The sequence below is a fragment of the Sturnira hondurensis genome, unplaced genomic scaffold (assembly GCF_014824575.4).
Source record: "Sturnira hondurensis isolate 20B ecotype Veracruz unplaced genomic scaffold, ASM1482457v3 Scaffold0020642, whole genome shotgun sequence".
In the NCBI taxonomy this organism is placed as follows: Eukaryota; Metazoa; Chordata; class Mammalia; order Chiroptera; family Phyllostomidae; genus Sturnira; species Sturnira hondurensis.
Genome location: NW_028093273.1, coordinates 5,399,908 through 5,413,069, shown reverse-complemented (window position 1 = coordinate 5,413,069; position 13,162 = coordinate 5,399,908). Strand labels below are relative to the sequence as shown.

Here is a 13,162-nt window from a genome sequence, read left to right as displayed (position 1 = left end):
TAGGGCCTTCTCAATATAGTCTTCTCCAGTCCAGCCCCTTCTGCCGTGTCTCTTGGGTAATTAGAGTTGTAGAACATTGTCAGGTAGCATATACATTTTTGCCAGCGTGCCTATAAATACATGCAACATTCCTGGAGGTCTGTTCTTACCCAAAACTGGACTGAGAAGTTTAAAAGTGGCAAACTCCAAAACAGTACATGCATATATCGAACGGGCAGGCAAGGAAAACTCAGACCACAAAGCCTGCTCACCTCACCGTATACAGAGCCTAGGCGGAGAGTCATTTTTATGTTTGCACAACTAGAACAGTTAGTGAGTACCATGCCTTTGACTCACTTCTCAAAACAGTGTGCAAATGCTTGTGCTTTGGCATATGCTATAGATGCTGCCTTCCCAGGAGTCACGGGCCACACCACAGCCTTCTGGGTGTTTTCAGACCCATAGTTCTATGCTAATAAACCCCTTCTGGTTCTTCCAGGGTGTGGAGGTGTCTATGTGGGGGAGTCACTTGGCTAAGCTCAGAATCTCTGTCATTCCTCTCTCCTTTCCCATTCCTGGCTGGCCAGGGAGTTACCTGCCCCCACCAGGCTCTCTCTTTTCTTCTATATTTTTATAGAAAATATCATGCCTTCAAGGAAAGATGACAGCACTGCTATTACTATTTTCTTTTTCTATCATTATTAAATAGCCTCTCTAAGCTCTTGCTGCCCATGAAGATCTCTTCCTCCACAGGTATGAGCCTGAAGTTATGCCAGGTTAACGAAAATGCACCGGGGATCTCAGATTAGCTGTGGGAACAGAATGCCCTGCTGAGAAGAACGGCTGCACCATGTGGTGAGAAGCCTGTTCCGTTGAGGTTCCTCTCCCCTCAGATCTGGAAGGCTTCAGCCTTCCCGGGACGAGCTCTGGTGGTCAAGCTGGGAGAGGCACAAGCCAACAGGTTCACTACCGGCTTAATTCCTAAGTCCGTTTCTAGCATTAGAAGGACAGATAAAGTGCTTCTCAGACAAGGTCAAGTTCAAGGAGTTCATCACCAAGCCCTTATTATATGAAATGCTAAAGGGACTTATATAAGAAAAAGAAGATGAAAAATATGAACAGTGAAAGGACAGCAAACTCACAGTTATTAACAACCACACCTAAAACAAAAGCAAACCAAGAGGACAGCTAGATCAGGAGTGGAACCATAGAGATGAAGAACACATGGAGGGTTAGCAACAGGGGAGTGGGAGGAGGAGAAGGGGGGAGAAGGCACAGAAAATAGCATAGAGGGTAGGTAGAAAATAGATAGGGGGGAGGCCAAGAATAGTGGGGGAAATATAGAATCTAAAGAACTTGAGACACGTAGTCATAAACTAAGGGGGGGAGAATGGTGGGGGAGGGAGTGTGCGGGTGGAGGGGAATGAAGGGGGGGAATAGAACAACTGTAATGGTGTAATCAATAAAATATATTTTAAAAAGGAATAACAAAACTGCATCATCAGTATAGAGAGGGAAGTTTGTCTTTCTAGCATCACGCTACCAAGTTACTAAATGAAAGCTTTAAAGTGAACAGACAAGTGAAATGGATGTACTTAGCCTCACGTGTGTCCTGTTTTTATCAGCACCTGCGAAGTTTCTCACACTTTGATCAAGCCCTTGTCGGCTTCCTGCATCGGGTCGGAGGGCATCCAGGTGGCCGGGGAGCCCATAGGAACAGGATCACTAGTTGTACGCTCTTCATGTTTCACTTTTTTCAGTTTCAAATGCTCCAGTCATAAAATGATGGATGTTTTCATAAAACTACCCTCTGGAAGGAGGCATAGAATTATTATCTCTTCTTGAACAGCTGCTTTTTTTTTCTTTTAGACCCCTGTAAGTGTAAGCTAAAGCTTCCTTCTTAGAAAAAAAAAAAGAGAGAGAGTTAAAATGCCTTTTTTTATAGACCCTCTGTCAGCTCCTGCTACAGAGATTATTTAAACATGAAGAAATTTCATGATGATTTGAAATTGACTACCCCCTCCATCTCCAAGTGCCTCTGGATCACCTCCCCAGCTGTTAAAAAAGTTGTTGAGCCATTAACTACTGCTGAGGCTGCTGGGAGCTCCCTTTGAAATGGGGGTCCCCCAGCGGTAGTACATAATATTAATGAGCAATAAGTGACTGCCTGCTGCTCCCTCCACCAGGCCCTTCTGGGCTCTGACGAGTGCTGCTGCTGCCTCCGCACGCCTGGCCTGGTGGCCCACCCTGCCTCCGCAGTGATGGATGCCCCTGTCGGCACGTCCATCTCCACGGCCGATGGGATGCCTTTAACTCGGCCTCTTCTGAAAGCACAGAGTTCGAGGGAGCCCTGTGCCTTTCTCAGTGCTCCTTGTTCAAGTGGTCCCAGTGCTCGTTAACAAAAGGCAATTCTCGCCATTCAGCCCATTCTACAGATGAGCAACAGGGACAGAATCCCAATCCCACAGAAGAGGGGGAAATGGATGTCTGAATCAGATGCCTCTTAACCCCAGTTTTAGGCAGAAAGAAGCAAGAGTCTGTTCAGATTCCCTTTCAGAAGCTGAACGCAGGGTTAAATAATTCTGGCGCAGACAAGCAGGTGTAGAAGGGTCTCGGTGCTCCTGCCATACATGTAATTTCCCACACCACTCCTCTAGAGAACCAGAAAGAGGCTGTAAGAATTTTAGTTCCTAGGGTCCTACTTGATGGATCACACTTTATTAAGTGAGCAACTTACAAGAATGTGAAAATCAATGTGTTGCTTTTATTTTGATAAAAGTAAATGGCTGGTATTGTATTCACACATAATGCACAGAGGCTCAATCTTTGGTTCTGGTTCAGGACTAAGCATGTTACTTGCCCGACGTCTCATCTGGCTAAACATGCCTGGCCTTGACTGAGCATTTCTCTCCTTGAAGGAAGCATTATGTCAGAATGGAAGGGTGACACCTAACACTTGTGTCGCTGCTGTACGACAGGCACTGCTCTAGACAGTTTGTGTTGGCCCCTTTAGCCCTCACAACAGCCCTCCGAGGGGTGGGGTGGGGGCTGCCCTAATTGCTGTCCGACAGATAAGAAAGCTGAGAGGTAAGTGACCTGCCCAAGATCGCCTAGCCGTAAATAGCAGACCCAGGATGCAGACAGGCTTCAAAGCCCGCATTGCTTCATCGCTAGGCTAATCCTCTGCCGTGTGTCAGGGGGCTCAGGAAAGTCATTACTTGTCCCTCACCAAAGCAACAGAACTAAGCCCATGGACTCTTCCCTCTCTAGGTATAACTTCCCTGCCTATTTCCTTAAAAGCTGCCAACTTGACACTCAGCTACCTGGACTGTTTCAAACATGATAAAGAATTTACTTTTCAGGCCCTGGCTGATGTAGCTCAGTGGATTGAGCGCGGGCCTGCGAACCAGAGGATCGCGGTTCAATTCCCAGTCAGGGCACATGCCTGGGTTGCAGGCCGGTTCCCTGCAGGCCAACTCCCAGCAGGGGACGCACGAAAGGCAACCATACATTGATGTTTCTCTCCCTCTCTCCTTCCCCTCTGAAGATAAATAAATAAATAACATCTTTAAAAAAAATTTTTAAAAAAAGAATTTACTTTTCAGTTTTGGAAGATGCGAACTTCTGAAGCAGTGTTTCTCAAACGGGGACCCAGTACTGCTGCATCCCCACAGGATGCTCATTTCAAACATGGAGTCTGAGCCCCTCCCAGACTAACAAAAACACCATCCCCAGGCCTAGATCCCAGCGATCTGCATGTGCAGGAAGCACCCCGGCAGTTTTTATGCATGCTAGCGATGGACCAGCTTTCTGGAGTTGCTTCTGAAGTTTCAGGAGCTCTGCACATCATCAGTTCGACCGCAGATGACTATAAAAAGCTTTCAAAGCCTCTCCCCGTTCAATAGCTGTTTCAGGGAGAGTTGTAATGTGCAGGAAGTGTTCTGGGACGGTTACAGTCTCCTTCTGTGTGAACCAGATGGTTAAGAGAGCTTGAATAATTTCCCAGGGAACTCTTGTTAAGTGGACACTTGTACATTCCTTACCTATGAAAACATAGTAAATACCCAGTTTTCCACCCGGAACCCAAAGCAAATCTTTCAGAATGAGATTCTAATTATCTTTCTGTCTCTTTTTCCCCCTTTTTGCTTAAAACCTTTACAAAGACCTCAATGGAACTGAGACCTTGTGACACCTGGCCACACCTCCCCACCTCTCCAGCTGTATCCTTGAACAAGCTCGTCCACTGCTCCAGTGACCCTGAACTTCCTTCAGTGCCTGCCAGTCCCCAAGCAAGCACAGCCTCTTTGCAGTTACTCCTGGGGCACGTTATATAACCCCTGCCCTAGCATGCAGTTAGCTGCCGCTCTTCCTTCAAAGCCCCCCAGAGTGGCACTTTCTAAGGGACGCCCTCCCTGGCCTGCCAGAAGTGGTCAGGACATCCTATTACCCACCACTTCTAGCGCTGTTCTTCTATGGCACTCACTGCAGGTTTTCCAAATGCTTTGGACTGTGTGGTCTCTTTACTCACATCTGTCTTTCCAAGCAGATTATTAGCAAGAGCCATACTGTTTTCTGCCCTCTGCTGTTCAGCAGAGTGCCTGTTACAAGTTTAAGCAACTATAATGTTGGAGAGAAAGTCTTCGCTCTCCTGTTTTATTTCCATCCTGATAGAAGCAAACAGCAGCGGAAATGGAAAGTCTGAACACCAGACTTCTTCCTGTGTGCTAGATCCCTTTCATGAGCACGCCAACAGCTCTAATCATAAAGCTATTTTTAAATTGCTCGTAGCATGGCTGTAGTGTCATCAGTTCTTAAAAGAAAAGTTAATGAAAGAGCAGACACTTCTGATTTTGGATAACCACAAAGTAGCGTTGTCTGCTTCCTTTTTTTTTTTTCACCTTGAAGACTAAAATGGTTTCTTAGTATGAAGTGGGGTAGGGAGCACAGTGTGACTGACTCACCAGTGACTAGATGAGTTTTATTGAATTTTATTTTATCGTCACTTTCAAGGGTACCTTTGGTGAGCTATCGAGCCCACACTTGGTAACAATATTCTCTGTGGACAACACATCTCCCTCCTACAGTGACAGGATCACAATGGCGTGTGATTTTAGGCTAATCTTGACACTAAATGGTGGATTCTAAGTGTCCCTAAATTATAAGGATGTTAAAAGCTGTCATTGTTCCTCTCCTAAGACTTATATAGGATTTGGCAAACCATGGATATTTTAAATTATTACAGAACACTGTCTTCTGGGTATTTGAACTACATACATACAAAACTTATGTACATAAAACCCTGAAACACCTAACCATTGTAAGTGGATAGTCTCACAAAGGCTTTCAAAACATCTCCCTAAGGGAGCTAAGTGCCAGTGATGTCTCACATTTTCTCTTGATTAAATACAGGCTTCATTTTATGTGTTACAGCAGAAAAGGATTTGCGGGATATAGGCAGGCCAGTGAACTTGACAGCAAAGCAGTGCAGGCAATTTTGAATGACACCGCCTACGGTTTAGGCGGCACCTTCCTAGTGTGGTCACTTCCCAAAACTAAAAATCTAATATTCACATCATAAAACCCTGTGGGACATAAGAGGCACTGATAATATTAGGTAATAATTGTATTTCGTGCTGACAGCGTTCTTAACCCTTCCCTAAGGATCACCTCCTTCAGTCCACACAACAGCCCATTGAGGTTGTTACTGTGATTAAGCCCATTTTATAAGCGAGAAAACTGCAACATTGTGTCTGACATGGCCACACAGCCCTTCAGCTATTTTGGAGCTAGGATTCCAGCTCAGTCAGCCTGCTTGCAGAGCACCCACCCCTAGCACTGCGCCTAGACTGCCTCCCATACGCACTTTATTTAAGATCAGTGGATCGGGAAGCTTGGTCTGGCTTCTTTTCTCTTTATTTTCCCTTTAGGAGGGGCGGGGGGAGGGGCCATGGTGTGAGCGTTTTGTTTTGTTTTGTTTTGTTCTAAAGGAAAAGCTGAAAGTGAGCCTTCTCTCTCTCTGAACATCTTTTTCCAAAGCCATTTCCCTTCATCTGGGGCCAAGAAAGACACTGATTCAGAAGACAGAGCACTAATGAGCTTCCCCCTTTGTCTCCTTCCCTGTCCCTACATTCTGCAGCTAATAGCCAAGATACCAACCATCACGGCAGTTTGCAACTTGCACGGGGAGAAGCTGCAGGTATTTAAGCAGTCGCATCCAGACATAGTGAATACACTCTTTCCTCCGTTGTACAAGGAGCTCTTTAATCCTGACTGTGCCACCGTCTGCAAATGAAGGCAAGGACAGGACTGTCTCATAGCTATGGAATGCATCACCGTTAAGACAAAAGCAATGTGTTCATGAAGACTTAAGAAAAATGTCACTACTGCAACATTAGGAATGTCCTGCACTTAATAGAATTATTTTTCACCGCTACAGTTTGAAGAATGTAAATATGCACCTGAGTGGGGCTCTTTTATTTGTTTGTTTGTTTTGAAATGACCATAAATATACAAATATAGGACACTGGGTGTTATCTTTTTTTAATTTTATTTGGGTATGTTTTGGGAGACAACTGTTTATAGAATTTTATTGTAGATATATATGAGAACAGAGCGGTACTTTACATGATTACTTTTCCTGTTGATTGTTCAAATATAATTTAAGAAAATTCCACTTAATAGGCTCACCTATTTCTATGTTTTTAGGTAGTTGATGCATGTGTAAATTTGTAGCTGTCTTGGAAAGCACTGTGCATTATGTAATAAGTATATAATATCTGAGAATATTATATATGAGAAATACATGCACATGCACTGTGGCTTAAAATATCATACCTATTAGCAAAGGAGACTCAGTCAGGCTCTCTTATGTTATTTACCTTCTGTGTTATATGTTACCTTTATGGTAGACAATCGGGATTTTGTTTTCCCAACCAGAGTTTTCATCTATAGTCAATGGCAGGATGGTACCGATTCAGAAATAAGTCTACAAAAGAGTAATTATAATGCGCAGCCTCAGTATAAAACTCTGTTTCTATCAATGACATCAAAGCCTTGTCAAGATGGTACACACTGGGGAAAAAATACAAGTATTGGAGCCATTTTCCTGTTTTAAGAATTAGGCTACAGGTAATATCATGGAGTCCAGGACTTTTTTGACCAAACAATAGATTTTGACCAGAACACACAAAACACTTTTTTGTTTGGCTTTCAGATTGTGAAAGAAACTTGACTTTGGTGCTTACTGTGTCTTCAACAGAGAAACACAGTCTGTAGATTATGACCACCAGCAATCTTTTCTAACAAAAGTAGAGTGAAAGAAGCAAATCAGAAGCCAGGGTCCCAATGCCATTTCATGTGAACAGTATCTCTAACCATTTGGGGGGGGGGGTGCAAAGAAGAAATAGAAAAAAATATACAAAGAAGTTCTTTATATGTGTTCTATTTAATAAGTTGTTTTTTTTTAGAAAAAGCAGCAATAAATGGGGAGGCAGGACTTTTAATGTCCTGTTATCAGAAGCATCTAATTTTTTTCCAATTCCAATGTACTGTTTTATAAAAACGTAGCAAAAACTTGACAGATTGGAAAAGAAGATCTGAGTTATTCTATAAAACAAATCCACCCCAAAGCCAACACTATTTTTTATGCAGTTTGAAATTGCTCCCTCCACCTGAATCCTCCACCTAAGATTATTTGCTCAACTTTCAAAAGTACAAAATACAAGAGGTGAGATGAGGATTCAGGAATCGAGGTATTTTGAAATTTCAAAGTTCAAATTCTCATTTTTCCACCTGTTCTTCCATCAAACTGACCACCAGAAAACACAAATTCTAAGGAGTGGGCTCTGCCTGTGGTCTGGGGCCTTGTGCCTTTGGTCTTATTTGATCCAGAGTAAAATAATTTTTAAAGAAGGAGGTAGAGGAGAGCTTTATGTATGAAACAATGAAAATTATGATCTCCTGCAAGTGCTGCCCAGCTGTCCACCCACAAAAACCTTCCCCTTTTTCCTGGTCAAAGACACCCACACACGTGCGCACACGCACGCCTGCTCTGTGAGGTTCCCATCAGGAACCTCCCATCAGGGGACGCTTCGAGTCCTTGGCCATCTCCTGTGCTTCCCTGAGGTTACAAGGTTGAGGGCCATCTCCACGAGCCCAGAGCGCCTCGCTGACGAGCAGACGGTAGCGCTCATCTTTCCTCTTAGAAAACAGAGTCTCCTCCCACCTCATGATTGATGAATTTCAACCCAATGGGGAAAAATAAAAAGACTTTAAAATAATGAATCTCTTTCTCAACTACTGTTATATTCAATTAATTTAACTACATTGAACCAAATTAACTTCAGTGTCTAAGAAGACAGCTGTAGACTGCTTATTATGCCGCTACAGGGACACCATTCTTTTTGGTGTAAATGTCACTCCTGCTAGCTCTTTGTATAAAGAATTAATTCCAAGAGTCATATTTCCTTCTAATGGAAAGATTACTTTACTGATTGCTAGGAAAACAGGGTAATGGAAGGCGCTCAATTAAACCAGGCCGTTTCCAAAAGCAATGTATGTTTTATGATTGGCTTGCGATAGGCAACGTGCAATATGTCTGCTTGGTGTTTCCCTTTGAGCTTTGAACTTGTGTCAAACTTTGTTTTCATCGTTCTGTTGGCCTAGTGTTTCCCATTGTCAGCCTGTAATTCCTGCTCAGTTGCAAAGAGGATCGTTTGTTTCTCCCAACTTACCTTAGAGGATTTAAATCGGCTCAATTGATGAAGTGGCTGAGAATTTTTTCCTCCCTTGTCCCACGAGTGGTGTAGGAAAAAGATTGTTCCCCACATTTGCCTCAGGAGGTGCTGGATTGGAATTTGTGTCATTTCCACCAGTGCAAGCACTTCATTGGGACGGCACAAACCTTCTGAAGCTAGGGGACAGGAAACGGCTAGAGACCAAACCAGAACAGAATAGTGGAAACCAGTACACACTCAGCCCACTTCAGTTAAGAAAAGAGATTTCTGGGTTTTTGCTACGGTTCCCAAATCTGTCCCTTAGAAGAGAACCAAGTCACATTTTCCATGGCAACAAAGCACTTCTAAAAGCTGCCCTTTACACAACTGCTGTGACTCCATCTTGAGGTGTTTTGAAATTTCGGTCAGAACGACTTCCCTTGCCCCGTGCAATCTTTGTCCCCTGCCCAGGAACACTCACCAATGTCCACAACACGTTGATGATGAAGTGTGCACTGGAGAAAATAGCCCGGGGTCTGTCCTTTCCACTCCATGCTTCGTAGACGACAATCACTGCTTGACGCAGATGTTGCACTGTATCCACTCAGGGATGTTTTATTTTTTTAAAAAGGTACATCAAGAAGGAGGGGAGACAAAAACAGGAAAATGACAACAAAATGTAAAGGGCATAAACTCAATCTGCCAATAAGAGAACCTCTCTGACAAGGCTTTCAGACTAACGAGTGGTAACTTCATGCTGTAAATTGAAAATTCAAAATACTTTTACCGTGTGGACTTGCTGACAAGTTGCTCGCAAGTAAGGACAACTTAGTCTCATTTTCTAAAATCTGCTAAGAGCCAGATAACGCGGCTGCTCCGTTTATGGACTACGTACCCCTCAGCGAGCCCAAGCCCGGGAGCTACAAGTCCTGAGCAAGGGGAAGACAGAGATCTCGGTGGCATTAGATGAACTTAACAGGAGAGGTGAAGCTGTACTTGTGGTCTGTGAAAGGAGAGGCAAATTTTGGAGAGAATATAGGAGAAAAGGGGATCCCAAATCCACCTAACCTCTCACATACACCCCCCACTGTCCATGACTCGGGTCACCTTTGCGTCCCTTTTTTTGTCGCCCTTTTATCCCCAAAGACTGAAAGCTCGAGGAAGAGATGTACTCTTCAAACGCAGCCTTCCTAGGTTTCCTTCGTTTTACTACTGTTTTCAGGACTCCAGACTAAAAGACCACTGGTTTGGTAAAAACGGGGGATGCAGTGGTATCCTCTGAATTGCATGGGTAATCAAACTTTTTTGACAGAATTAAGAGATCCTAAATTATAATGAACTGAATATTAACAAGAGGTGTTGGGGAGGCATCAGTACGTTCTCTCTCGTATCTGTCAGATCACAGCAGTCAAGCTAAACTTTGTTGAAAATCATACCCGTGGATGGTCAACTCACGCTCATTTCTATAATCCCACATGTGCCAGGTTGGAAAGCAAAAACAATTCTTGTGTCCTGAGGACAACCCAAAATTTAAGCAGCTTTCTTTCAAAAATGTCAGACACAAATGAGGTATGTTTTGTTCCATGTTCTCTGTTTTCGTTTATCCTAGACACAAGAAAAGTTCTACTTCTATTGGAATTTAGAAGAAATAATTTTCCCTGACAGCTTTTTCTCTAGAACCTTCTGTTTCCCAGGAAGTTAGTGTGATTGGCAGTCAGCTCAGGCAAGGACGGCTGTGCCTGACAGAACCACCATTCAACAGAAACAGCCATAACTTTGCAGTGTGCATCTGTGCGCAAAGTCCCCCATATAAAGAAGAGAAAGAAGCCCACCATCTGCTTTAGATGCTGTGGCATTTGATTTGCTGTTTCTGTTAGTATAAGGAGCAACTCAATAAAAGAAAACCACGTGGATCTTTAGTGAAGTGTTGACAACCAGTTGGAGTGGGAAGGGAAACTCAGGACCAGGGATACATGTTCACGTAAACCAAGGGTTAGAATTCAAAAGCCTAAAAGGGCCAGGGAGTTGATGCAAAGTGAGTACAGGAGTCCACTGGTGCACTGGCAAGATGTCCCATTCAGAAAGGGCCAACCAATACCTGCTGACGCTGAAGGGAGGCTGAAGCTTCTGACCCTCATAAAATCTCTTGAGCTGTAAATGATGTCCGCTGATTCAGAGCTTGGTGCAGCCCAGACAAACACATCTCTGGGCAGAAGAGGGCTCACAGTTCAAATTCGGTGGTTTAAAGCACAGTCAGATTTAGGGGCCTATTTGGCCAGAGAAGTCTGGCCCGGTACAATTCTGAATGATGTTGAGGGAGGGGGAGGGATGGAGATCGTGCCCTTCTGACACTCAATTTGGTTTCCGTATTTGACTATCACTACTAGAGCATATAGTAAGAGGTCAGCTGGAAAAGTAGCAATCTAAAAATGAAAACAATTTCATGATGGCTTATCAAAGACACTTCTATTTGTCTTGCTCAGACTCCCAGCTTCATAGGGCCGGTTGGCTAGATTTCTTGCCGCTTTTTTTCTAAAAGTCAAATGCACAATTTTTATGCTTTTGGGTCTCGACATATTTCTTTCAACGTGTGGCTTCCATATCTACAACCAGTTTTTATTTTCCCTCGGTCGTGTCTAAATAACCCATTCTACAGTCATGAGCATTAGTCTGCTGTTCTGAAGTGTGGGACCACGGATTCCTATGCAGCAGAGGCAGGCTGTCTGTTACGCACTTTTTTCCTAAGCTGCTGAAATTCCTCTGAAGCGAATTGGCCACAGCAACGATGTCTCCTGCGTGACCGTGAGCGCCACCTCCAGTGATCAGAAAAAGCAGCTCCATGATTGTTCTCACAGCCAGAAATAAAGCACAAGGTTAAGGGAATTGGATGACCCGGTTGAGAGAAGTGCAGGGTCTCTGTGCCCCAGCTGGGCAGGATGATCTTTATATTAAACGGTGTCTGTCACCCTGGCGGTGGCTGCTGGAGAGCGTTCAACTGCCTCCGTCACAACCCCAGGCAGACACACACTAGGTACGTCCCAAGTCCAAGCACAGGACCGTCTGCTTCATCTGATTCACACACACACACAAGAATGAAAACTACACCCACAGAAAACTGAGTATGTATTGTAGAAATGTAGAGGAAAAATAAAAATATTTTTTCAAATGTAATTACTTTTAATATATGCTTGTGGAAGGTCTAATACGATGTATGCTGTCTCTGTAATTTTTGCTGTAAATAACTAGAGACAGTGGATACACTGATTTTTCTATGTCTCTGTTTAAGCATAAGACTTTGTAACAATTTTTTTAGAGGGGGAAAAAACCAACAAAGAGCAAATATGTACTTGCTTCCTTTCTGCGTGTTATGTACTTCTCAGAAACTGGTGTAACAGTTTAAGCATCTTGACAGGTCATTGGTGTTAACTGTACGCTTCTTTGTGTGATACCACTGAGAAAGGGACAGGGCTGCCAATTAAATCTGCTCCAAAGAATTTGCATTGAAGATTGGCCTAAGAACTGCAAACCCTACCTGAACTAGACAATATGAAAAAAGAAAGTTAAAAAAAAAAAAAGAAAGAAAGAAAGAAAGAAATGTTGCCTGAATAAGTCATCTTTCCTTGCAGCAATGGCTTTGTCTAAATCCTCTCTGCATGAAATAGCTTAAGGAAAACAAACTCTGCTTTCTGATGAACAAAATATTTTTGTACACGTTTATTTCTTATAACCTGAGGTCAGACTACTCATTCGCTGAAGCCATAACTGACCTTCACCAAATGAATGCTGTAAAGAACCTGGGGGAGGGTCGGGGAGAGACGGAGAGGGAGGAAAATTGAAGGTGTCATGAGCTGTAACAACACGGGCAGGAGCAAGTCTGATGAGCCTGATGCTTTTCCTGCATCCCAAATATGACTTTAAAAGGCTAGTATTTTATGATGATCAATTTATAATAAAAAAGATATTTAGATTTAAATGAGACTTTCCAGTATTTTTGAAATCCCTGACAATGCTTCCTTGCTTTTAGGATGGAGAGAAATGATTTTCATATACTTCCAACTTTCAGAGATTTAATGTTTTTACCTTAGCTCCAGCCTCTACGTGCACAGGGACGAGCGACCCCAAGTCCTGCAGTGGTGGAAACCCCGGGCTGTCTGGGGGCTGGCTGTACCTGCCAACCACAGCAGCACCCTGAGGGGCCACGTGTGAGCGTGCAGTAGCCTCTCTCATGAGCATGCACACCATTGCTGGCAACGCACAGAAGTTGCATTGCCACACCTATGTAACATAAAAGTATTCACTCTAAAAAAGCATAATAATTATACTTTTTTTAAAAGAACAATGCCTTCTAGAGTCACCACTGATTTTTCTGGAGCTTCATTACATCATTACCATGTACTACAATTGCCCCATAGAGGCAAAAGGCAAACTACAAATAAACCCAGTGACATCTATAGTTTTAAAATCTGCAA

At 43.4% G+C, this 13,162-nt stretch overlaps 1 protein-coding gene across 2 annotated transcripts in view; it reads left to right on the top strand.

The window, feature by feature from the left end:
- The window catches only part of RORB (RAR related orphan receptor B), a 194,376-nt gene extending 182,359 nt beyond the window's left edge, over positions 1–12,017 (top strand). For both annotated transcript variants that reach the window (XM_037030320.1, XM_037030319.1), the window contains exon 10: positions 6,116–12,017. In XM_037030320.1, the coding sequence (XP_036886215.1) occupies positions 6,116–6,271 (156 nt within the window). In that variant the 3' untranslated portion in view covers positions 6,272–12,017. The remainder of the gene's footprint in view (positions 1–6,115) is intronic.
- The last annotated feature ends 1,145 nt before the right edge of the window (positions 12,018–13,162 follow it).